The 26972-nt window shown below is 41.5% G+C and overlaps 1 protein-coding gene across 6 annotated transcripts in view; it reads right to left on the bottom strand.

The window, feature by feature from the left end:
- LOC132072337 (complement C1q tumor necrosis factor-related protein 7) overlaps positions 1–26972 on the bottom strand; it is a 114629-nt gene that overhangs the window by 51541 nt on the left and 36116 nt on the right. For 2 of the 6 annotated variants that reach the window (XM_059470575.1, XM_059470574.1), the window contains 3 exons: positions 15116–15314; positions 13996–14241; positions 12250–13257 (listed from right to left, as the gene is read on the bottom strand). In XM_059470575.1, the coding sequence (XP_059326558.1) occupies positions 12626–13257; positions 13996–14233 (870 nt within the window). In that variant the 5' untranslated portion in view covers positions 14234–14241; positions 15116–15314 and the 3' untranslated portion in view covers positions 12250–12625. Of the gene's footprint in view, positions 1–1651; positions 1832–12249; positions 13258–13995; positions 14242–14371; positions 14585–15115; positions 15315–26972 lie in introns of those variants that run through there. The other 4 variants (XM_059470571.1, XM_059470570.1, XM_059470572.1 and 1 more) reach the window with 3 other exon arrangements.

Consider the following 26972-nt stretch of genomic DNA (forward strand, 5'->3'; position numbering starts at 1 on the left):
CAAATTATGAGGTTTACAGTACCAATAGGGTTGGAAGGCACCTTTGGAGATCATCCAGTCCAACCCCCATGGCAAGGCAGTCACCTAGAGCAGCTTACACAGGAATGTGTCCTGGTGGGTTTTGAGTATCTCCAGAGTGGGAGACTCCACAACCTCCCTGGGCAGCATTTTCCAGCGTTCAGCCATCCTCTATGTAAAAAATTCCTTCTCGTGCTGAAGTGAAACTTTTCAGTTTATCACCATGGCTCCATGTCCTGTTGCCAGGCACCACTGAAAAGCCTGGCACCCTTCTCTAGGCCCCTGCATTAATGAGATCCCTTCTCAGCCCTCTCCAGACTAAACAGGCACAGCTCCCACACTCTCTTTTCACAAGAGAAACAGGCCAGACCCCTCAGCATCTTCACGGCCCTCCACTGGACCCTCTCCAGTAGCTGCATGTCTTTCTTAGTCCTGAGGAGCCCACAGCTGGACATGGCACTCCGGAAGTGGCCTCACTATGGTCAAGCAGAGGGAGAAGATCCCCCCTCTGGACCTGCGGGCCACCTATTCCTGAGGCACGCCAGGATACCACCGGCCCTCCTGGCACAAGGGCACTGCTGGCTCATGGACAGTTTGTCATCCAAGACTCCCAGGTCCTTTTCAGCAGAGCTGCTCTTTAGCAGGTCAGTCCCCAGCCTGTGCTGGTACTTGGGGTCATTCCTCCCCAAGTGCAGGACCCCACACTTGCCCTTGCTGAACCTCACTGAGTTTCCTTCTGCCCAACTCCAGCCCATCGAGGTCCCACTGAATGGCAGCACAGCCTCAGGTGTAGCATAAATGCATACCTGAGCCACTCCCCAGTCTGTACCACCAGGAAACCTGCTGAGGGCACATTCTATCCCATTGTCCAGGTTGTTGACAAACAAACTGAGTGAGACTGGACTCACTATTGATTCCTAGGGAACGCCATGGACTACTCTGCTGCCCACAGTCCTCTGAGCTCTGCCATTCAGCCAGCTCCTGATCCACCTCACTGTCCACTCACCTAACCCACATTTCCTGAGCTTACCTGCACGGATATCATGGGAGACAGCGCAAAACCCTCGTGAAGTCCAGACAGACAACACCCATTGCTGTCCCCTCACTGATCCACCCTGCCATGCCGTGACAGGCAGCTGTCAGATTGCTCTCCCCATGGCAGAGCCATGCTGACTACTCCTGATGACTTTATTCTACACGCTGGGTGATGACCTCTGGAATGATCTGCTCCATCACCTCCCCAGGTATGGAGACAAGGCTGACTGGCCCGTTCACGTCCAGTTACATAAATACTGCACGTCTACATAAATATATCTGAAAAACGAAGGGCTTTTCATAATCTAACCACATTTAACCGCAATAGGACGAGGTCGTTCGAGTGCAGCGCTGCCTGCCCGCTCGAAGCCGGAGCTGACCCGGTGTGACAAGCACAGACCCCCGCCCACCCCTCGGATGCCAGCAGGGAGCACACAGGAGGAGCGAGGAGCAGCCCGGGAGCGCCGCACGCTCCTCCCGCAGCAGCGCTGCCGTTGTGCCCGCGGGGAGCCCCGGAGCGGGGCCGGGTCCCGCAGAACAGCGCCGGGACTGGCACCAGAGCCCGCCGGAGCCGCGCCCGCCGCTGGGAGTCACTCACCGCGCACTGCCTCTGCCTCGGCGGCGGCGCTGGGCCGTGCTGCCGACATGGTGCCGCTGCGCTCCGCCCGCGGCCCGCCGGGACGAGCAGCGCTAGGCGGCAGCGGGGAGGGAAAGGCGATGGCGGCGCGGCCCGGCCCGGCCCGGCCCGGCCCGGCCCGGAGCGGGACCCGGAGCGGCACCCGGCCCGGCCCGGGGCAGAGCGAGCGCGCCTGCGCGGGGCTGCGCGTGCGCGGGGCCGGGAGCACGAGGCGGGGACCCGGCCGGGACAGAGGGACGGTCTGAGGGACGGACGGACGGACAGCCGTCCGCACTGGCTTCACACCAATATGTCTTATATATACACTTATAGACATCTGCCTTATCTTTACAGTTAATCTCCTCATACCATTGGGGTTTGGGCATTCCTTTCCCCTCCTGACATTTTACTGTTCAAACATAATCACCTTAAAAACTGCTCTGCAGGTGAGCAAACGGAATAACTTCGTGGTTTTGTGACCTACGCAAGGCTAAGTATATTCAACAATAATTTGAACATAATTTAATCCGCGCTTTTAATCCGCATTCATACTTTGAGTATGGATCAAAATGAAATAGAATTTTAAAAAGCCAAAAATCCAAAACACATCGAGGGTGCCTGCTTCCAGCACTGGTACTTAAGAGTTGCTGTGTATTTGCACAGAAATTAATTGTGCAGATCTGAAAGAACTAGAATGGTACTGACAGGTGAGAAGAACTTAAAAGAGAGTCTTGCCTTACTTATTTCACTTTTCACAGCTATATATGTGAAAGATTCCTGTTATTCTCAGTGAAAAATGATCATAAAACATATTTGTCTCCAAGAACTGGAAACTAACCTCCATGATTATCCTGGGGATTTTTCACTGCAATTCTCCTGGGCAGTGGCCGATACCTGGCTGTCACAAGCAACACAGGAATTACTCATGACAGATATGCTTCAATATGTGCATAATGATCATGAGAGATGTTCCACCTGTCATTTCCCCCCCCCAAACACTTAAATTGCACGATGTAACATATACAGGCTTAGTATGTGTAAAAAACCTTGATTTTTTTCATAAAGGAATTATTAAAAATATATGTATGCATTCAGTTATTCCATATAATAGTGAATAATGTGGGCCAGTACCTGCTGTATGAACACTCGTGGGTTTTTTTTTTTTACATAAGCAACCCATCTTTGATCCATAAAGCCCACTGCAATATTCAGATCACAGGGATGCGTTCCCTTTCCCCCTGCTTTCAGCCTTGGGTTGAAATCACTTCTATCCCCCAAATTACTTCGGTTTTGTTTCCACTAGAAAGTGGCTGTATTTGTTTACAAGCACTGGGGAAAGTTTTACATTTATATCTACACAACTCAATATGTTGCTACTCTTCCTGCAAGTTCCTGTCCTGCTTTGCCTTCCCCAGAGGGAAAAGCAGCCGTGGCTGTAACTTGTTCCTGGCACAAAGTTTGTGCCAGCCTGGCTGCACTTGTGCCAAACCCAAGGGCTGACGTGCTGTGCTCACAGATGAAGTAAATCACAACAGCATTGCTTATTCTGGATTTTAAAATCCCCATGAAACAACTTGTGGCAGTGAAATGTGGGGCCTGGCTAAATCTTCTTTGGCAAGAGGGCTAACTGAGGCTGACACAGGTCACCTGTGATTTCCTTGTCACTTCTTTGTACCGGGTGTATACAAGCTCATGCATACTTGTTTCAAAAAGCTCTTCCAGCCCAGCCTAGAAGATGCAGAGTGATCTTCATATCCCTCCTTATCTCTTAGGAAGTACCAAATGAAAAAGAAGAATCTATCTCCTGCCTGAGGCTTAGCTTTAGCAACTACTGGCCCCAAGTATGATCAGATTTCTTGATATGTCTCAACCAGCACAGGCAGCTGAACTCACCCTGAGCAAGTGGCTTTCCTAGACAAATGTATCTCCCTCCCAAACCACCTGTGCGTTTGCCTCAGCACCACTTGCCTCAGTGTCTCTCACCAGGCTAAGGGTTATGCACCTAAAAATGGCCACATTTCCTTGCTGCTGGCAAGGCTCATTAAATCCCCTCTTCACAGCACAAAAAGTACAGCACTGCAAGGAGCAGCAGCCTTTTTATCACTTGGCACATAAATCTCTTTTTCATATCAAGCTTTCTGTATCAAATTTAAACAGTCTTTCCTAAAGGCACATGTAAATGTAGAACACTGACAACATTGAAGAAGTGCTTTATGGCATCTTTCTTTAACAATTTGGTAGCATTTCTTGAAGTTAAGTACTATAACAGACACTTTAAAATGTAATAAACAACTGGATGCAAGAGCTATAAAGCTCTCCACTAGCTCAGAGGTGATTTCCAAGCACTGAAAACTAACAACAAAAACACAGGGAAGTTTCTCACACTGCTCTTTAAAAGAAATATTGCATCAAACGTACCTAGAAAATGATTTTGAGGACTTTGTGCTACTTAAATCTGTCTCATTCATGAAAGTACACTAAATGCGCTGAAACAGAGCTTAAGGAAAATGTTTGCTTCTTACCTGGGTTTTCTTGCAGAGCAGCTCTTGGATCACACACAAGAACCAAACACCACACTCCCCCTAAAAGCAGCACCCCAGCTGTGCTTTAAAAGAGAAAGAGTCAGATTTCCTGCTTAAACTACTAAAACACTTTGGAAAACTTCTTTTTGTAAACAATTTCATCTAAGGTAAAAGGGAAATCATAAATAAAATATGGAGAGGATGCAGCTCCAGCAGACCTTTTCAGTTACTGCAGTTATTTTAAAAAGCAAATATCCACAGTATATTTTTACAGGGTCAAGGATGGTAATTTCAGGCTGAAATATAATAAATACACTCATCTTAACTTTGAGTATCTAACTTTGTTAAATTGTCTGCCTCAATTTCTGAGTACTGCTTCTAAAGTGAGTGCAAGAGCAGCACAGACCTTCTTGGGATTTGTGTGAACCAGGGCAGTGATTCCTCAATACCAATCATTTATGGAAGAGACTGGTTCACTCTGTTGACTAAAGAGAGGTGTTAAACCTCTCATTCAGACTACATGACAACATTCCAGAAAGTAAATATTTTTTTAGATTAGTTTAGAAACCTTTAATTTCACTCTGAAAAAAATCCCTGGAAACTTCATGAAAGGATAAATCCTTGAAGCAGATGGTTAGTAGCCAGTTTTTTTCCTGGTGTTCTCTGTGTTCCAATGCATTGAAGTACTAAGAGTAACTACTGGAGAAGCATCAAGGAAGCAAACCTGCATTATTCTTTACAGAGGGCCTTTACAAATCAGCATCAGCCTCAGCAAACTTCTTAGCTTGTCATTTGGGGGAAAAATTACAGGAAACATAGCAGAGTTAAAAAAGATATAATCTCTCAGAAGCTGTTATTGGCTAACAGGCTTTTTGCCACCCCAGGATTAAAAAATGTATCAGTAAATGCTCAGAGTAAGAAGGCAAATCATAACTTTCTAGAGTTATCAATATACTTTCATATTTCTGTAGCAGAAAAAAAAAAGGATATGAAGTCTGTGATAGTTGTTGTAGAGCCTGCTTAAAGGGAATCACACTCTTGAAGCCCCTGTTGGAGAAACAGAGGAGAGATTATTTATCTGCTTGTTAAATACTGACAACCAGATTATGTTGATACTAGGAATGGCAGAAATGTCAGCACTGTGAGATGGTTTGTAGAAATGTGGATTGTCTTATATAAATCCCTAATTTTTGTAGCTACAAAGGGATTTTTAACTTTCCTGTCAAGTCTGGAGGGGAGTATTTTCTGCTGCACTGAATTATTAACAAAATAATTTCTTGTGTTAACATGTGTATTTATATCTCTAGTATGATCAGAGTAAACAAAATTGAGAATACTAAATGGAGTTACTCGACCTATTTATAATTGTCTGTATGTAAACAGTGCCTGTAACATCTGAAGGTCTATTACTGCAAAGTTTTAGTAGTTGGAATCACATTAAAAGAGTTGGATAAATTGCTTCTCCTTTCTGAATACTGTACTAAGAAGGAAACCATGGGAAGACTAAACATAGCAGTTAAAAGAGATTTGGGGTATGCATTTTTATTTGTAAAAAGAGGAGTTTTCATAGCTAGAAACATCTTATATGGCAAAAGCTTTCAGGAAAGGGAAAGATATGTAATAGGGGGACAGGTTTCTTAGGGTAACATGCACAGCACACATCTCTTTTATCTGCTAAGAATCACTGCATGTGGGACTGTGGAAATGATTCAGTGGGTGAAACTTCACACAAAATTTTGGCAAGAACTCAGGTTCAAGATCTTGTTTTGCTAATAAGTCTGTGTCCCAACAATATACTCCAGTATCAGAAACAGTTGTACAAACAGTTTAAAATATGGACAAATATGAAGAGCATTTATGTAAGGGACATTACTATGAGACCCTAAAGGAGTAGTCAGTCCTTTGCTTAACAGGATGGAAAGCTGCTTAAAAACACATGTCAGTGCAATGACTCTGTTCACAGGAGACATCCACAATCTGAACCACATGTGTTTCCTGGGGTGGAGAGCAAGTCATTTATCTTGGTCAGCTTTATGAAGAATGGCCAGCCCAATGCCATTGATCACACTGAGTGCTGCACCTGAGGTGGTGGTGTGAGCTGTTAGGTGTGACACTGGCACACTGGGACATTTATTGCTGTTTTGTCAATGATGGTCAAGGCTGGCTTTTAGAACAGGCAGAGTACCTTGCAGCTTGGGGTGCCCACGGTGCAGGGTGGCCCAGAGCGGGCAGTGGCATCATAGGCCCCCAGTTCAGAGTTAAAACATTTTAAAACTCAGCAGGGGATTGTGAGCAATGGAGTTATTTCTCTGGCTTTGAGGACAATGTAAGATTTGCTTTGCCATAGACACCTCTTATTTCCTGCCTAGAATCAAAGTCAAAATTTGTCGAATCAACAGAAGGAAACAGCAAATGTTACCAGCCACATACAGCATTTAGAGAATGAGAACATGTTGCTGTGTTCTTAGAGTAGGAATTTAGGTATTGTGTGCAACCCCACAGTGATTCCAGTTTCAGGGAGGTTACAAACAAGAAAGAACAAATTCTGCTCATCCTCATTATTTTTAAACTGATCACACCTTACTCTGACACGACAGAAATCTCAAATAACATTTTTTGTAATTTAACATTTTTTGTAATTTGTCACATGCAGTTTAGAGGTCTGTGTTCACACATCAGAATGTCTGACAAAATGTGCATGAAGGCAGGTGGTGCATGGAAGGGAAATCAACATCAGTGGTAGGAAAGTTTTCAGATGATGAAAGGGATTGTTGTTCAGCTCAAAACTTTTAAGTCCTTTTCACTTTCTTCTGAGCCTAGAGATAACACTTCATTGAAAGTAGTGAAAGAAAAATCACTGCTGGTACATTTCCTTCATGCAATTCACTAATTTCTAAAAAATCCCACCTTCTTCTTACAAAAATATTACTTAAGAGCCCTCTGAGAACCATAGTTCATTTGTATTTTTCAAGAAGTCAGTATTTTTGTCCCTTTGATAAGATGCCATAAACAAGGTTATTCTACCACAGAGATAATTTTACAAATTCTCCCTTATATTTTTTATTTTATTTAGGATTTAGGACAGGTTCTTTAAAGCTGAAAAGAAAAAAATTTATTATTTTTTACTTTGGTGTAAGTAGAATCACTCCAGGATTCCCTTAAGTATAGGCATGAGAGGAAGGCTAGCCTATCTTAATATATTGCAAAACTCTCTGGGGACCAGCCAGGTTACTTCAGTTGAAGTTGTCCCAGGAGGAACCTGAGCAATACTTTATGGAAGATCTGCCAAGAGGACACTTCCATCATTATCAGGGTACTTCTCATCAATCCACATCTTCTTTCTAATTTTGAGACATATAAATTGCCAAATTATATTCAGCCAATTTTTCCACTTAGTAGATTGTTCTTGAAGAGCAGACATCTTATTGAACTGTTGCCATCTCAAAGCTAAAGGCTGCCCTAAGTTAGTAGCTTAGATGCAGGTGATGTGAAGACAGGGGTACCTCCTGATTCCTTCTTTCTTAATGAAAGTCTCTAATACAGGATCATCCAAACAGAGATTTACCCCACCTATTTCTTTGCACTGGTAACAGGAGAGCCAACAAATAATTTAACCCCCACAATGTTCTTTCAACTTTTAGAAATTAAAGTCAGGTAAGAGAAATTTTACACTAATACTTGCTGCTGCAAGAACAATGTGCATGGAGGAAAAATCTCCTTATACCTCTTTCAACAGGTAGCTTCCAAAATTATACCAAAATTATACTCAAAATTGAGGAATATGAGCCAAATAATCCAAGACACCTTTCTCTTTGTGAATATTTACTATTAAATGATGCATGTATAATATGTCTAATTAATTTTTCTTTTCCCTTAGGTAGAAACTTTGATGAATTGATCTGATGTATACAACTAGGACAAAACCAGATATCAGTAACCAAGGATTTTGTGACAGTATGTTGAAATTTCTTCCTGTGTATGTGAGGAAGAATTATGCCTCTGAAATTCAGAAATGATGATATAATCTCAGTTGGGAGTGTTGACCTAAGGAGTTACAGAAAAATGTTTATGATCTCTAAATTCTCTCTGAGCTGAATTCTAGATAGTTTATATTGAAAGAACTAATTTGCTTCTTGAAAGCATTACTCATTGGTAAAGACAGTGGTGTATTTCTTTCTCAACTCTATTTTTTTCCTGTGTACTTTCATTATTATTTCTTGGGTGTGACTCCTCAGCTACTGAATGACATATCCAAAGCAAGCCCCATTTCCACATACAACTGAAGTTCCTGCTGACCAAACTGCTTAGTACAGTATTAGTACAATTATTCTGAATATGAATTCCCTGCCAATGGGTAAATAAATCAATAAATAAACCACTCACTGGAAACTGATTTATTCAGTAAATATCTTGGTGTATGAACAGAACCTAGTCAGTGAGCTGTGGAAGGTAGAGTATTAAATGAACTGCAACAACTGATGTAACATACTTGGTAGAAAATGAAATAAATTGCTTCCAGATTTGTATATTTTTGCTTCTCATAATAGTACCTAAATGGTATTAGGTAGATTTAAAAAGATTTGAAGAATGTAGATAATGTTCTCAGCACTGATGTCCAATAGTAATTATTTCCTCTCTATTGTCTCAGCATTGTAAAATGTTGAGGATCTATTGCTCCTGAAGAAATTGTATAACAGCCTAACCATATGAACAGGAATACCAGTAGTAAAAAAAGTGAAAGTATTTATTCTATGTGACATACTCATAAAAATTTGAAAATTTAGAGAAATATTTAAATAATTATCTAGGCTAAAAATATTCAGCAGTGGAACATGTGACTAATTTCTTCCTTAACATCAGTCCACCAAGTATAAAGAAATCTGAAAGAGCAGAGGACTGTGGAGAGCTGTTTTGTTTCAAATAACTTTATTTTTACTTATTTATCTTTACATACACATATCCCAAGTAAATATATATATATATACTTTTACCTAAGAATCTCAGGAATAATGTTGTTCTTAATATTGTTTGATGGTTTCCTGGTGGTTTGAGGTTTGTATCATACAAGTTCTTGCAGCCTTGATCAGGAAGGCCAAGAGTTGGTACTGCAGTAAAGACATGCTTCCTCCTGGCAGTTCCTCCTGGTGACACTTATTTCTCTTTTCTCTCTGTGGACTGCAGGCAGAGACTAGATGACTAATTTGGTCTGGATGCCTAATTTTATATGTCATTAGGGCATGTGTAGAATGACCAATATATTGTGTAGAAATCATTGATTAATTTCAAATTTGACCATGAAGAAATTTTGCTCTTTTGCTCCTACAGTGTTTTGAAACCAGGCAGACCTCCCAGTGTATTGGTGTGAATTGTGGGAAGACATCAGCCCAAGATATTTTTCATATAAATTCAAATTTAGACAGATAAATACCCAAATGCAATATCATGTCATCAAAATTGATATATTTTCAAATAATATACAAGCAATAGCAATGATTTAGTTTAGGATAATGTCTTGAGACCCTTAATGAGGGCAGGGACACATGGTACTTGTATACATATGGCGTCCATATGTGTAGTAGAAGTATTCTTCTTGCCAAAATCTATAGAAATAATCCAAGAGAATGACTTATTTTTAACTCTTCATGCCAAAATATTAAACTGTTCAAAAAAGTGTAGAATCCACATGGGAAAACTTTGGGAAATTAACGTTACTTTTCTATAATTGTACAAACATAAATGTAAAATTGCTAAGAAAAGGAAAGCAGTAACTCTTGGTTTATTTATTCCCATGGTGTCATTTTCAGCATGGATGTGGTTGAAATACCTCTTTTATATTGGATTCGTTTTTACAGATTTTTACATGGAAGCACTTTGCTTATAGTTAGGATTGCAACCAGCAATATTTCACTACGAAGCTGTATATTATCTCTGTTTAATTGAGAAAAATTAGTTTTGTCTGAAAATTTCCAGATGTGTTATAACTACAATACATTCCTATGGAGTCTGGAGAAAATCTGTCATACTCTTTCCTTAAGGCTGGGCTTATCAGATTTTCTAACTCTAGTAAAACTAATATGTTACTCCTAACGTAAACTTTATACTGATTCGAATGTCATAAACCTATTTCCATATTTTATAAGATAATAATCTAATTAAAAACTAATTTTAGTTACTTTTTCTGCATGATAAATATATTCTGGGTCCAGTCCTGCATCTATTGAATTATGCTTCCTGGAAGTCATGGGCTGGATATGATCCTTATTTTGTCCTGTGGGATTCAGTGCAGGCAGCACTGGGCAATGCTGATGGTCTTTGTGCCTCAGATAGGCAATGATGGCTGTGAGACATCACCATCAATCATAATTATAAATTATGATTGGACTGCATTTTGCACTCATATTGTCCTTAATTTGCAGATGTATAAACGATTGTACAGCAGGGTGATAAACTGAATCTCCAAGTGTTATTTTCCATATTTTTCACAGAAAGCAGCCCTTGTGTGACACTCATAAATTAGGTGTCTAGTTAGAAAAAGAATCTACTATTGTCTTCTATCAGACATCTCTCACTGTCAAATAAAATAATGGTTGTACAAGCATTGCCAGTTTGATTTGTGGTCAGGCTTTGCACCTGTTCACTGCATAAAGCAGCAGTCCTGCACTCACAGCCATGAATGCTGATGTGGGAGAAGTGAGGGCAAGGGTACAGAGTGCACAGGCTGATGTTCCATACATAACCCTCCTGCTGGTTCTGCAGCCTCAGCAGCATCTTTGTGTCATTTTGTCTGCTTGTAACTTTCTTAATCTGTTGTAACTTTCTTAATCCATCAAATACACAGAAACAACCTAGAAATTTCTGTCTGCCTTGGTCATAACTAAAGTGGGTTCAAGAGTTGTGCAACACAGACCACTAACATTTAATATGATCTGAATAACTGTTAGAAATCACAGGTCTCTGTAAATCTGGGATGAATAAAAGATTGTAAATTGTTGGAAAGTAAGACAACCCAATGAAAGATTGCCAGTCTTGACTGATGTTGAATGCTGGAGAACTCATGATGTTCCTAGGTATTTTTACAATGATTGTTGCTGCCACTGGTAGAATGGATTCCTCATTTCCAGTGAGGATTGATATGGTTTCTCACCAATGGGCCTTGCTGTGCTCCTATCTGATAGAGGGAAGTGCCAGGTACTACCAGATATTTTATCTCCAGATGGGTGCAGGTGGTGATTAAATCACCTCTTAACCTCATTGACAAGAAAAGTAAATTGACCTTGTTGCATGTCTTGTGCAAGCACCATGAATAGAAGTATAAACTTTTTTTTCAACTTTCAAGTTTTTGAGACACCTACAGAAGTAATTTCTTCCTATGTAACCACTATTCATCTCTACTTTTAATTCCATTTATCATACATCCAAAGGGTGGTAGTGACAGCGTACTTTTATAACTTCTATTTAGCTGATAATCCATGAGGTCCCGTGTACCTTTTCCAAGTTCATTGATTTGCTGAATGAAGTTTTCATTCCTGTGTGTGACCTTAATTTATTTCATTGCATTTGGCCATGTTGAAACATAACTTCTGCTTTAATGGTGTGACTCAATTTCATATCATTTACTCTGATTAGTGATTACTGACCTGTCATTTTTGGGCATCCACAATTATCTTCAGCAAAAAGTTTAAAGTTTTTTTCCACATTTCTCATAAAGATAATAGATAGCATTTAAGGAATAGCAAAGACACTTGGAATTACACTGAAAATACTCACTGAATACTGACTATCTCTAAGTTTCCAGATCTTTCAGCTTTCAATTTCTTCATATGTTTGATAGCTTTGTTCTAGACTTTTATGACTGCTGTTGAGTAGTCCTCAGCTAGTACAAATCTTCCTGTACTTACTGTGAGGTTGGTTACCTATGAGTGCTATTTGTTGATGCAAATATCAGATGGGACTGTTCTTGTGACCTGTGCAGTGGCATCCTGAAACTGTCATTCTTATTTTATTCCTCTCCCATCTGTTTTTAGTGTATTTCCTGTCTTAAAATGACCAAGATTGCAGTGAATTGTTCAATTTTACTTTAATGTAATATACAAAATAGCCATTCTAAATTGCAAATTAATACATTTTATATAAAATCCAATGTACAGTATCTTAAATTTGTTTAAATAGTATTATAAATGTAATTTTAGGGAAGAGTCAGTCCTGGAGTGATGCAGTCTTATGTTAATTACAGTTCATTTTGATATCCCTGCTGTTTGTTAAAAAATCCATCTTAGATTCTAGAAACATCCTTATGAAATCAGGTTTGGCTCCAATCAAAACAAGAATGAACTCCCAGGGTTTTTTTTTTTCCATTTCAACTTTGTTTTCCCCCACACAGATGAATAAAATCCTTTGCTGGCGCCTCCAGTTTGAATGTCATTTGCCATCTGCTTCAGAGCTCATCTTCATCTGATAAAGCATCAAGGTAATCCGTATCAACATATAGGAGAAATCCAGAAAACAAGCTGTCTGCCCACGTTGGATCAGAAAAGAGACCATTTTGGTCAGTGTAGAAGATTTCAAGCCATACTTCATCCTCTGGCTGAAGGTAGATCACCGTGGATCCAGAAGCGACGTCGTGGTTGCCGGTGTTGGCGTCGAAAGTCTTGATGCGGTACTTGCCATTGTGAACCAGCCCAATGGCGAGGTGCTTGTTTGCTAAGGTGATGTCATAAGAAAAATAATAAATCCCCGGGATGGCACAAATGAACTTCCCTGTGGATGGGTTGTAATGCTCCCCCTCGTTGAAGAGGACTTTATTGAACACAATTGGTAGTCTTTCCTCTGGGTAGCTCGTGGTGATGCCCACAGAAAAGGCAGATTTCAGCACGATCTTTCCACACTTGCAGACCCCTGGTGCTCCTGGCTCTCCTCGGTCTCCTTTATCTCCCTTAGGTCCAGGGGGTCCAGCTGGACCTACGTCACCTTTGGCACCAGTCAATCCTCCAGGTCCTTTCTTACCAGACTCACCTTGGTCTCCCTTCTCTCCAGCTGGTCCTAATGGCCCAGTCTTTCCTCTTAAACCTTCAAAAACATTTTAAGTTAGTTAATCGTTGCACATATCACCTCAGTAAATGATTGTGTGGGCTACTGTGTGTGCCTGAACAAACAAGAAAAACATGGTCAGAATTTCAAAATAGTCTAGAAATACTTTCAAAATGTTTTAGAAAGTTTGCAAAAGGAATGCCACTAATTCCTACTTATCTTCATGTGTCTTGATTACACATTAAAGAATGTTATAGGTAATCAATCTATTGCTGCCTGAACTACCAGGCACTACTGGTGGCAGGGACAGCAGCATGACTACCTGTGTAGTCATACTTGTGCACTACACATTTCCTAAAAATAGAGCATTTTTAGTGCATACCTAAGCACCTGCTAATCTTTTAAGCCTGGTCAATGGCACAGGTGGGACTATTTATTTGAGACCACGCATACTTCATTCTTTCCAATCTTTTTCTTAGCATCTGTGTGAAGAAAGGTTGTGTACTTACATTTCTTTACACTGATATATGTGCATACTCTCACTGTAATTATATATGGACACACTTAAACCCACACAGGCACATACACACACTCATCATATATAAATATATATATACACACCGATAGATATAGATATAGATATAGATATAGATATAGATATAGATATAGATATAGATATAGATATAGATATAGATAAAGATATAGGTGTATAACAGTGATGATGACAGGTCTTGCTTTCTTGTTACTACTGTGTTAGTTTACATAAATATTCAATACCTGCACTCCCTTTTTCACCTTTTTCTCCCTTCCTGCCATCTCTACCATCTCTTCCTGGAAGACCAATGCGTCCATGTGGCCCCGGGGATCCGCTGGCTCCAGGGGGGCCAGCAGGGCCTGGCAAACCTGGGATGCTGCAGATATATCTGGTGTAGTAATTTTCTCCTTTGCTCTGGCTTTGAAGAGGTTGTTCACTTGTATAGATGGCAAAACTTGTAATGTACAGCAGCACAAACATCCTCAGATCTGGGAAAAAAAAATTTGTCAGAACACTTTAGGCACATGGAAATGGCTCTGAGTATGCAAATAAGTGTGACACTGTGATGCATTATGCACAAGCAGAGGTGCAGACCTCAACCTGGAATTTATGCCTTACCAAAATCCATGTAGGAGGCAAGGAGGAAAGTCTGTCAGGTTGGAGCTTTTTCTGGGCACTGTACAAGTTGCTGTATGACTTTCAAATAAGTAACTGTAGACTGGCATAGTGTAACTGGTGAATCTCAGCTTTCTGGGGCCAAATGTTGACACATGAAAAAATAATCTGGATTTTTTCAATGCAAAGACCTTTGCATAGTTTATTTTGTCTTTGGTCCCTATACAAGCTTTACAGCTAAAAGCCCTCTTGCTGGAGGGAGTTAGTCTGTGCTAGATGCATGTGCCTGTAGTCAGGATAAAGCTTACACCTTCATTTCATTTTGAAATTTGCCCTTATGGTGGCAAATGAATCTCCGGCTTAAACAACTGCAGCAGAAACTTGCTGAAACTGCAGAAATGATGGGAGGCAGTTAGAGAGCTACAGCTCCAGTGCCCCTTGGAAACAGCACAAATAAACACTTCACCCTAATCCTCAGGTGGAACCAGGCAGCTGCCCTGCCCTGCCCTGCAGGGGATGGTGGGGTGTGAATGGGCTGCTAACAGGTTGAGTTTTTTAAGCCTGGCTTAGGCTGTCATATACAATGAACTGTGTCACAATATCTTGCAAGAAAAGTGATTAAATTTTATATATGGTATTTGGGTGTTTTCATAAACGATTGGGTAGAAATTTCTCTGTCCCACTGTATACTGGGATACTAAAGAAAAGTAACTGTAGAAACATTGACATGTTGAGTAATTGCAGTACCTGATATACAAAGGTGTCTTAAATTTAGTGTTGCATTAGCAGAGAGTCAATCATGGGTCAGGTGAGAACCTACAAGTCAAGCTGTTTTTTCTAGTTCCTTTGCTGTCTTCTCAGAAAATTTGTGTGCGTTTTTTTGTTGGAGCTGTCCATTCTGTCAGAGTAATTTACAGCATTCAAGGAAATTGGAATCCACAGGTTTCTGTAGGGAGAAAAAAATGGAATGGGAGATTGAGAAAAAATATCTGTAAAATGCAGTCTATCTTTTTTTTACAGTGAGTCATAGACTCACAGAACCATTAAGGTTGGAAAAGACCTTTAAGATAAGATTATCAAGTCCAGCCATCCACCCAACATCATCACCATGTTCATCACTAAACAATGTAAAATCCACACGTTTCTTGAACGCTTCCAGAGATGGTGACTCTGCTGCTTTCCTAGGCAGCCTGTTCCAATGCTACTCAACCCCTTCTGTGAAGACAGATTTCCTGCTACCCAATCTAACCCTCCAGTGCCACAGTTTGACATTATTTCCTTTCACCCTGTCACTTGTTCCCTGGGAGAAGAGACTGACCCCCACCTGGCTGCCACCTCCTTTCAGGGAGCTGTGGAACAGGATGAGGTCTCCCCCAAACCTCCAGGCTAAACACTCCCAGCTCCCTCAGCTGCTGCTCACAGGACCTGTGCTCCAGGCCCTTCATCAGCTCTGCTGCCCTTCTCTGGGCATGCTCCAGCACCTCAGTGTCTTTCTTGAAGTGGGGTTCCAAAGCTGAACTCAGGATTTGAGGTGTGTCCTCACCAGTGCCCAGTACAGGGGGACAATCCCTGCCGTGGTCCTGTTGGCCACACTGTTGCTGCTACGAGCCAGGTGCCTTTGGCCTTCTTGGCCACCAGGGCACAGCTGGCTCGTGTTCAGTCACTGTCAAATAGCATCCCCAGGTCCTTTTCCACTGGACACCTTTCCACTCTGCCCCAGCCTGTGGCACTGCCTGGGGCTGCAGGACCTGGCACTGGACCTTGTTGAACCTCACACAACCATCCTCAGCCCCCTGGTCCAGCCTGTCCAGATCCCTCTGCAGAACCTTTTAATCTAGAAATTGTTGTTCTCATTCTCCCCTCTGTGATACTGGTTGGCATTAACCGATTTAAAACCCCAAGCCATTACATTTACTTGCAGTTCATGATATTTCAACTGGTATATGGATGGCATGGTCAGATCTATTCAGCAAAGATCAGCATATATGTATATACATGCATGCACAGTCATACACAGTCTTTATGAAGAATCTTTTATTTTACAGAGTGGAAAATTAGAAAATGTTATGGTTATCAGTGATAATGCAGAAAAAATATAAAAATAGTATATTTGTAGAGAAATAAACAATGCTCCAAAATTCTCTTCAGTGATAAACATTTTGCTTTTCATTTTAGACGTCTTGCATCAAATTGGTAGAAACCAAACTATTAATTTTGCTATTATTTGATGAAGCCTTACCATATAGTCAGGCATAGCAGTCTCCACAAATGGATTAGCATATGAATGCTGAACATTACAGCACAGCAGTGAATGATAACTCGAAGGCAGTTGTTAGCTACAAGATGAACCTCACAGCAACCGTTTGCTCTGATGTACTACTGAGCAAACTCAAATAAAGCTCATGGATTTTCATGGGACTTAAATCAGGGACAAAAAAGCTCTCTGCAGAGAAGGAAAAACTTTAAACACTTAGCCAGGAGGGAACAGCTTGGAGGGACTTCATGCTTCAAGCTGCATATGCATTTTACACAAAGCTGATGGATAAGAAGCAGACATGACCTAAGGATCAAGGACTGGAAAAAAATCCTGCCCTTTGCCAGATGAAAGTCTGAATCAGTAGGCTGGGTATTCCCACACTGTGTTGCATGTAAGCCAGGCAAAAACTATCTCAACAATTTCTAGTTTTGCCTGTGTCAAGGGTATCTTACAAATCAGAGTAAAAACCTACACACAGCTGCTCCTGTCACTGGCTGGCCAGTACCTTATTGATGTGTGAAGCTGTCTCCAGCTCCCAGACCTCCCCTGCTGTTCTTCTCATGTGCCTGCAGGAAATTAATTGGTCTGGGACATGTATTTCTGAATAGACCATGGGAAAAATGTCATTTGGAGAAGGTGAGGGGAATGGGGTTGTTGAGATAGGGATGTGTCTTAGATGGCTGGGGCTTTGTGTTTGGAGAACCAGTTCAGGATGGAGAAGGCATAGAGGACAATATACAGAGATTTCATCTATGTGTTGGGGGTCTTAAGGAGTGACAGGGCTGTGCAACTGAATGGTGGGAATGCAGTTAGGCAAACAGAGCTGGACTTGGGAGCAAATTATTATAATGGCTCCGGCGATGATGTTTGCAGACCTGAATTTATTCTTGGGGGGAACACAGAAAGCTGCTTCCAACAGTGGTGGCCAAAAAATGACATTTGGGAAACCATGCATTAACCCAGGGAATCAGGAATTCTCTTGCCCTTTGAATTCAGACTCTTGAATTTCTTTGTACATAACAGTAGTTATTTTATAACAAGGAGGGATGCCTGTCTGTTAGTGCAGTCTCTTGGAAAAAGACTCAAAAGGGAATCTCCTCAGACCAAGGAAAGAAGGACAATGCTGAACCCATGCCCCCTATTTCCCAGTGAGTGCCCTTCAAAGCACCACTGAAAAGTTAAAGGTGAAAAAGAACATATGACCATGGCTTTTGAAATTTCAGGTTGACTTAGGAGGCCAAAATCAGAGATTTCAGTTCACAGGGTTTTAAGAAGCTAGAGGGTATAATGGACTTCCCAGATCACTTCCTCAGGAGTCACCTATTGTTGCAGTTTTATTGTTGTAGTTAAATATTTGTTCACAGAGAGTTAACTGGGAGGCAGAACGTGAATCATAAATAACACTTTGTTCTTGGCTTCTGGTTGTCCTTTTCAAAGATAAAAAACTTTTGTCCATAAACTGGGGTAGGAAACAAAGTCCTTGATATATGCCAAGTGATTTGTCTCCAGAGAAAAACAACATTTGAGCAGTTCAATGTATTTTTCCAAAAGCTGAAAGCCAGAATAAGCACATGGTATTCTTCTTCAGAACAATAACAGACATCTTCATTATAGCCATCATCAAAAATAATAATGAAAATTATACAAACTCGGAGTTAAAATAATGTTATTCCACGTTTAGGAAATGGCATTTCAATAAGTTTCAAATCCACTAGGTAGAGGAAGAATGAACATCAAGGCATTCACTGGAGGATGATGGACATGCTGATCAGTTCTAGTCATAGAATTACAGGATGGTTTGTGTTGGAAAGGACCTTTAAGATCATCTAGTTCCAGCCTCCCTGCTGTGGGCAGGGACACTTTTCACTATACAAGTTTTCTCCGAATGGTTTCTAAAACAGATTTTCCAAGTGAGTTCTTAAAGTTATCTCATTCATTTAATACTGGAAAAACATTAAAAAAACTTTTCTGGACCTCGTTGCAGTCTGTTAAGGTGGCAGATCCAAAGAATCAAAAGCAAGTGGCCAGCAGGTCAAGGGAGGTGCTTATAGCTCTCTACTCCACTCTTGTGAGATCCCACCTGGAATGCTGTGCCCAAATCTGGGATCTTCAGCGAGGAAGGACATGGACATGCTGGAGCAGGTTCAGAGGGGACCACAAAGACAATCAAGGGTCTGGAGCACCTCTCCTATTAACACTCACTGAGGGAGTCAGTACTTAAAGGTGGTACTTGTGAGAAAGATGGAGACAGACTGTTTAGTAGGGCCTGTTGCAATAGGACAAGGGGATATGGCTTTAAACTAACATAGGGTAGATTTAAAATAGACAGAAGGGAGACATTTTTTATCCTGATGATGGCAATACACTGGAACAGGTTGTCCAGAGAGGAGTCAATGCCCCATCCTTGGAAACATTCAAGGCCAGGTTGAACAGGGCTCTAAGCAAAGGTATCTAGCTGGAGATGTGCCTGATGATTGCAGGGGGGTTGGACTAAATGATTTTTAAAGGTCTCTTCCAACACAAACTGTTCTGTAATTCTGTGATCTCCCTCGAGAACATACTCTGTAAGTTAGATCCCCACTGAAGCCAGGGCTCAGCACAGGCTTTTCATCAAGACATTAGGAAATCTCATTTCATTGCTGCTATACTCAGACTATGTCACTAACATTTTTTTAAACTTAGAAATTCAGGGATTGTAAGAAATTGCCAGTTTTGAGACTTTCTGGTATATGATCTAATCTTTCTCACTTGTTCAACTATGTAGTGCTAATTCTAAAATTTATTAATTGGCATTGTTTTGAAACAAGCCTAGAAGATTTCCCATGAATCTGTTGTAAATAAAAACTGGGTCAAGTGCCAGTAGCTATTAGTCACAAGCTACCCTGGCTATGTTCTTACTTTTGTCTTGCCTTGCTAGCTTTGAATTCACTTCCAATACATACACACAGCTGTTTAGGCAGTAGAAGATGTGTTTTAACTTCTTGTGCACAAAGGCATAGATGAGAAATTGTGATACCTGTGGGCCCTTTCTGTCTGCAGCCCTGGCAATGGATTAGTGGTAAAGAGCAAGATACTCTATATGTCCTTTGGCTTTCCAAATGCAAAGGCCCCAAATGCCCCACATAGCTACCAGGAATCCTCACTGTGAGATGCACAGATCTTCCCCAGCTCTCCCATCTAGGAACTGTAGGGTAGGAGAAACAAAGTGAATAAGGAGATAGTAAGTCAAGATGAGAGGTAGAGAGAGAGAGAGACATCTTCAGCAATTAATGTGAAATCTCACTGGCTATGCCAGTCTTTTCCCTCTCAAAACATGATCCACAAAAATCAGCTGTGTCCCCATGCCTGAAGGGTTCAAACCTGCCATTCAATCTGCCACCACCACTTACCTTTCTACAAGGCCTTAGAAACAGGTGTTTATGGCTTGACATGCCACATTCAGTAGTTTTTTTGCTCTGTAAGATTTTTATGCCATCAAAATGTGAATCTTAATGATGTTTTTTTTTTTTTTCCCCATGGATTTTACAGTGATCACCCACCTTCAGTTGGCCACAGCTTTATACATCTCCCAGCTTGTTTTGTGTTATTGGGGGCTATGCTGGACTTCCAGAGCTTCACCGTAACACCACACCTTACTCTAATGAATCAAGACCACAGCTGGCCGTTACCACAGTGCTTGGGTTACCTACACAGCCCAGCAATCTTCACAGGGCTTTGCACTGTTTTGTTTCCCTTGTGTAAGAAGGGGAAAGTGATCCAACAGTATTTGAGCAGTTTGAACTTCTGACTCCCAGTACCAAATGGCAGCTGATGGTGCCCAAATGAATCAATCAGCCAGTGGGAAGGACCATTAGCTAAATATTTCTGAGAAAAAAATCCTTAAAGGCCTCATTAGCAGTGCTGACATTTAACAGTCTCACGCACTTAAGTTTGCAGTCATGTTTGAACAATCCTCTTCATAACTATGTTGAATTCAGCCAGATTCTTCAACCATGTCTCAAGCCTCCATTAAAAATCAAGTGCTTGTAACCAAGGCCAGAAGTTTAGTATGCTTGATTTTCAAAGTATCAGAAGAGTGGGAGCAATTTTATTTCTCAGTATCTGTCTTAAGACATAGTCTCTCCAGGTACTGCCATTATTTGGAAGGTTGTTTTTCTGAAAAATGCCAGAGAGCCTGGTCAAGGTTTGTACTGGTGAGATAGCTTGACTCAGCTGGTGGGAATTTTAACAAGTATGCTGGCAGGCAAAGCAGTTTCACTGCCAGCTGTACCAGAACACACAAATAAATACAACCTGACAGAATTTGTTTTGACAGAATGCCAAGAAGTGAGGCCAGTTGCTTACAGTTGGCAAGTGACATGGAGACAATGCATGTTTGCTTGCAGTGTAGAGAAAAATGTCCAGGATTTAACACTGGGAGACTCAGAATATGAGTGTACCTACACCTCAGGTACAGGATTATTTGAAATGTGTTCTCTATTTCCTTAAAATAAAATAGGAAAATGCAGCGGTCACACAGGAAAAAGAGATAGGAGCCATAAATTAGAAGCTGTCTTCAGGGATGACCTAGAAATTGAAGGGTTGGTTATGAATCTGGACTGGAATACAGCATATGGAAGCACACAGGCATCTAAAGATGTGGATAGATGCCTAGAGCAGTGTGCCCATCTCCTGTGAAAAGTATTTCAATTCAAGCAGGCTTCCTCCTCTTGGCTCCTCTCCAGCCCTTACCAGGAAAATTTCTATCTCCTGTCTTAGATCATTCTGCCTTGCCAACCTTGTAATGAAAAGAAATAAAAAACAGGCTGGGTAAACCATTTTGGATGGTTTGGAAAGAGGAAAAACAGGGTGCAAAAATGTCAAACTGCAAGGTACATGGGGACAAATAAGAAGAAAAGTAACAGATTCTTGCCACAAGTCATGGGGACAGACTTCCCCTGCCTCATACCTTGTGCTTGCTTGTGTTCCCACCTGGGCTTTGTGAGCAGAAGCCCATAGAGAGCTCCCCTTGTGACAGCAATCACTTCGCACAGCAGTGACTGGTGGGGGACAGCCAGCAAAGCAAGAGCTGCTTTGGGAGCTTCACTGGATGTATAGCTGAATATGCTGTGGTCTCTGGGCATGGCTAAATTCTCATGCCCTCAAGGTAAATGTTATTTATTAGATCATGGACACCTCTGATGGATTCTCCTTCACCCAGTTGCTCCCTTGGTACAGCACATGGCACCAAAGAACAGTGTTCATTCACCATGTGAGAGGAAAAATGTGTAGAGAAGAAAGCCTCCAGACCCTCAAAAGGACACTCTTCCCCCAGAACATTGTTTTCTTCTGGAAGTTCATCCAATGATATCACCCTGGCACTGTGCCTTTCTGGGAACTGTGTGGAAAAGCAGGCATCCAGCCAGGGACTGCATTCTACACTGAACTAGGCAGAGACCAAAGGAGCAGTTTAAAGGCTTAGACTGCACTGAGCTGGTTGATTTTTCTGAGGCAAGCTGGGGAAGGTGCCCATAAACTGCTCTGTCAGGGAAGCTGTGGAGGCTGTGCCCTGGGGGAGGGAGCAGCCCTGTTCAGCTCCATGGCAGTGTCTTGTCCCTGTCCTGCTGTAAATGGAAGAGGATATCTGTCCATGGCTTGACATGAGTAAATTTTTTCAAAACCCATCATAGTTAAGCTTTTTGGAGTACACTTGCAACAAATCAAGCTGATAGCTTTTCCATGAGGAAAACTGGAAGTTTTTCCTTCTTGGGCTGCACAGATGCTCAGGACAGCAGTGTGAGACCCAGGCTGTGCACACCTCGCAGTGTTAGCGACATGGGGACATATCAGTGCTGCAGCTTTCTTGCAGGACTGCAGCCACAGGGCACTGCAGTGTTCACTGCCCAGAGTTAGCTGCAAGGGATTCATCTTCTGACCCTTGGTGTAATGCTGGCTTGGTCAAGAGCAAGAAACACAGAGCTTCAAGAAACTGAAGTCAGACATGAGAGAGGTGATAGTGAATCTGAAACTCACAGAGGTGTGAGTGGCTGTGTCTCAGCACAAATGATAAATGTATTTTAGAGCTGAGGTTTTACTGTAAATTAGTGGTGCTTGGACTTCTGAAAGCCTAAGACATTTTGAAATGGCATGAGAGCTTTGAAGCCTCCTGTGCTTTCAGAATGCCACCAACACTGGCTTGTGTCCCCAGCCTCTGGGACTGACAGGCTCTCATGTCAACCCTGGTGGTCTCCATTTTACTGCTCTGACTCGTCAGTAAAATCCTGGCTTGAAAATCAGCATACTTTCCTGACTCTGGCTGTTCTGAGAAAAGTCCTGTTCTCCTGGAGGGAGCCTACCTCAAAGCTATTACTCCAACAGTATTACTTCCATATTTATATTGGAACAGAAAAAGAAGAATTTGGCCTGGTTTAGTCACATGTGCAATTGTTATGGTTAATGTCAGATTCAGGAGATTGGAGCCAGGAAGATATAAAAATAGAATAAAATTTATGTAATGTCTGCTTTTGGGTAATAACAGTTTTTAAAGTATGCTTCTTCCTGATTAAATCAAACCTTTTATTTTCATAGAGGCTGACCTTGTTGTGAGACAGAAGGGCAGGCACATTAAAAAGACAGCTCACAGTTTGGAGCTGTGAAATAAAATTCCATTTAAATTCTGTATGGTTTGATATTTTCTTACTGAAACAAAGGTTTCTGTTTCCATAGCAAAGCAGGAGGGACAATGCATCCTTGCTCCCAGCAGACTGGCCAGGGGGGCTGTCTGCACCCAAGCCCACCCTTGGTATCTCCAGCACCCAGCTGTACCCAGCACATTCAGGACCTGCACTTGTGCTTGATGAGGCTGATGTTCTACAGCTCCATATCTTGTGCAGGTTATTGTGCTGGGCAAGGGCTGGCTGTTCCCTGGGGCTGGGAGAGGTGGAACTCACAGGGAACAGGGGGGCAGGGCAGGATTTCACCAGGCAGAGCCCATCCCCAGCAGGAACCATGGCATCCGAGGCCAGACCAGAATATCACCTTGTGGATGGGGATCAGCTGGGCTGAAATGGGGTCCTGGACCATGGCACACCCCAGGAGAGGCTGCCAGGGACTTCAGGGATGTCAGTGCCCACAGGGCTCTGGGAGGCTGCAGGTTGTACTTATTCAAAGAGGAAGAAAGCATTGGGTTCAGTCTACACACATGGAATTAACAGTTTTCAGCACAAGGCATTTCAATGTTTGTTTAATTCCATATGGATCTTTATGCCTCTCCCCACTGAAGCATTCACTGAGCCACGTAGACAACCTGTGTCCTTCAGAATCTTGTCTTGCTTTCATCTGTCCCCTAATGAGAACCATTTCTATGTTGGACTGTTTGGATTTGTAGAGTCTCAGTCCAGTTTGTTTAGAGTTTGTTTAGTACATGAATTGCCATGTACTGGGAAGGGACAAACCTGCTTATCTGAAAAAAAAATTTTGGATTGTTCTTATAATACATTGTAAAAACCTAAAGTCTGTTTTAAGAGCTCTTTCATGTTGAAATACCACTGACAATTTTTTTTTCTCTGTATTTCTGATTTGGATTATTCAGGCGGGAAGTTTTAAATTTTCAATTAAAAAGTTTATGAAGAAAATGGAAGTATTATCTCATTTATTTGTTTTCTAATTTTTACTAACCTTGAAAGTGAAACACTCATGCTGTTATATAGAACTCTGGAGGGTCTGTCCACCTGTAGGTTAACTACTATAGACTACTCTTTATCCTGGTCACAGTCTGGCCTGACACATCTTTTTGTGAAAAGAGTTAATGAGGAGAGGAGAGGAGAGGAGAGGAGAGGAGAGGAGAGGAGAGGAGAGGAGAGGAGAGGAGAGGAGAGGAGAGGAGAGGAGAGGAGAGGAGAGGAGAGGAGAGGAGAGGAGAGGAGAGGAGAGGAGAGGAGAGGAGAGGTTTGTCTTTGTTTGTCTTCTTTTGTTTAACACAAATTTTTCTGACACACATTCTGTTAGAAGAATGACAGTTTTTCTTGTGATATAATAACTTCAGTTTGATACACATAATTATTTGTCAGCCTGCTTCTGTAGGTACTGAAATCAAATGCAAATCTCTCTTTTATTAATGGCATTTTATCAAATTCACAGAGAGGAAGGAAGAAAGAAAACAGAGCACAGAGTTTTCTTTCAGAAGATCTAATTTCTGTTCCTCGATCAGAAATGTCTATTCCATGGCAATTATTTAATCTTACATGACTCTATTTCTTCACCAATAAAACAACAATATCAAAACCATCAGGGGTAATATTGCTCTGTTGATGTAAAAGCAGGTAATTCCAAGAGCACTTTTCAGATTTTGCTTTTCTTAAGTAAGTGCCATTTTGTATTTCAAATCAATTCTCTCATGGGAGATTAAAATGGATGAAGTCAGCATAATTCTTTCAGTTTTTTCATTACAGTGCAGATGAGGTCTAGCATCTGATAACCGGTCATTCCTGACAGAAGGTGTTTTCTCACTGAAGTTCTTGCAACAATAATTGGTCTGGTTTCTTTTGAAATCCATCCTGTCTGGGAAGTGCTTGTTTCCTTGGGTTCCTCCAGGGAACAGCACGAAAAAGCTGCAGCTGTCAGTCAGCATGCCACTCTCCAGCAGGAAAGTCTGGCCTTGGTGTGGTGAGGAGCAGGCTTTACTTTGCATGTGGAGGGATGTGATTTCAGCACAGTCTCCATGGCACACAAGTGGCCATTCCCAGATGGTCTGAAGGTCACAGAGTGTTTAGCAACCAGTTAAATCTCATTTTCACTTTAATTTCCCCTGATCTCAGTCTGTCAACAAGTTCCACCTGACCTTGAATCGCAGAGTGTTGGAGTCACCTCAGGCTGTCCCCAGCCCAGCTGGGGCCATCAGACCCCCAGAGCAGCATTGGTGTGCACAGCCAGGAGGGCTCCATGGTACCCAGGCTGAGGGTGCCCTGTGCCTGGGTACCAGCTGGCACATCCTGACACAGCATCACGGGGGCAAGGAGCACACAGGACACACAGGTACCGCACAGTCACAGCCAGGGTGTGCAGCTGCAGTGCAAACACAACCCCAGGCGCTGGCATGGGCTGGGATATGCCAAAATACATGTATTTGTTACAAAGAGAAGTGATTGTAGAGAATCCTCTTCACAATTCCATAATCAGTGAATAAAATTCTCTGTTATTGTCGTGTCCGGAGTTGTGCTCGAGTTTCCCTCAAGTGTCTCCAGATATAGTTTACAATGATGACAATAAATTCAGTGTTGTTTTGCAGTTGCAGCTCCATGGCAGCAGATTGCCATGAGCCTTTTTCCATTTCAAACAGTGACCTTGATGTAAATTTATTTCTTAAGAAATTCTGGCAGGTTTGAGACAAACAGTATGCCAGAAACACTTCTAATGATCTGTCCCCCAGAAATGTCCTCACATAATTGTTAATACAAATAAAATATATATTAAAAAGAGGAGTCATGTAGGGCTTAGAGCGTATCAGCTTCAAATTTCTATCAGGGTAAAGGGTTTTGCAATTTCCACTTTAATGGAAACCTACAGAGATTCAGAACATATTGACTTGCAAATAAAGTTGAAATACATAAAACATGGAGAAGCTTTCTCTTGCCTTGGTTAAAATGACCTTTCTTTCTTTCTATTTAAGTTTTATGGCATGGAATCAAGATGTAAAACTGAAAAAAATTATTGCAATTTAAAGTCTTTCAGATCAGTTCAGACAGTCACTTTTCCCTCAGCTGGGGCATATTTTTATCACAGAAAAACAAGTGTTTGTGTACATGTGTGTATGCACACACATATCCTTACATTTACAGCCAAAGGATTGCTGTTTTCACTTAGCTTTTCTTCAATGCCCTGGAGCATGGTGGATACATTTTATGTAAAATGTGTTATTAAAGATTTTTTTTTCTATTTGACTTTGACTGATGGAATTAATTTTCTTTAATTCAGATCTATTCTTTGATGGCCTAAATTACAATGCACTTAGATTTGTTTCTAGCTGATAAGCTGACATGCAATAAGTGTTTTGTTGGTTTTATCTTTGTTTTAGTTATCTTCAATGGGCTCTGCAAAAAGCTCTAGTTTGATATTTGTGATTTTGTTTATTGCTTAAATTACCCTGTCTTCGACAGGTAATTGCAATTGAAAACTCTCTTATGCTCAAAAGTCATGTTTTTCCTTCTTAGAATTCTCCTTTTCTACCTGTGAGATGCTGTGATTTCTATGAGTCTTCTCTTTTTCCTCCGTCTTTGGAAAAGTGTGAATGTATGTCTGCTCAAATATCTATATGTTTGTACACACACTGTAAAGTTAAAAAATATAGGTCTCATAAATTTATCAACTCAT

Source organism: Ammospiza nelsoni, chromosome 4, assembly GCF_027579445.1.
Source record: "Ammospiza nelsoni isolate bAmmNel1 chromosome 4, bAmmNel1.pri, whole genome shotgun sequence".
In the NCBI taxonomy this organism is placed as follows: Eukaryota; Metazoa; Chordata; class Aves; order Passeriformes; family Passerellidae; genus Ammospiza; species Ammospiza nelsoni.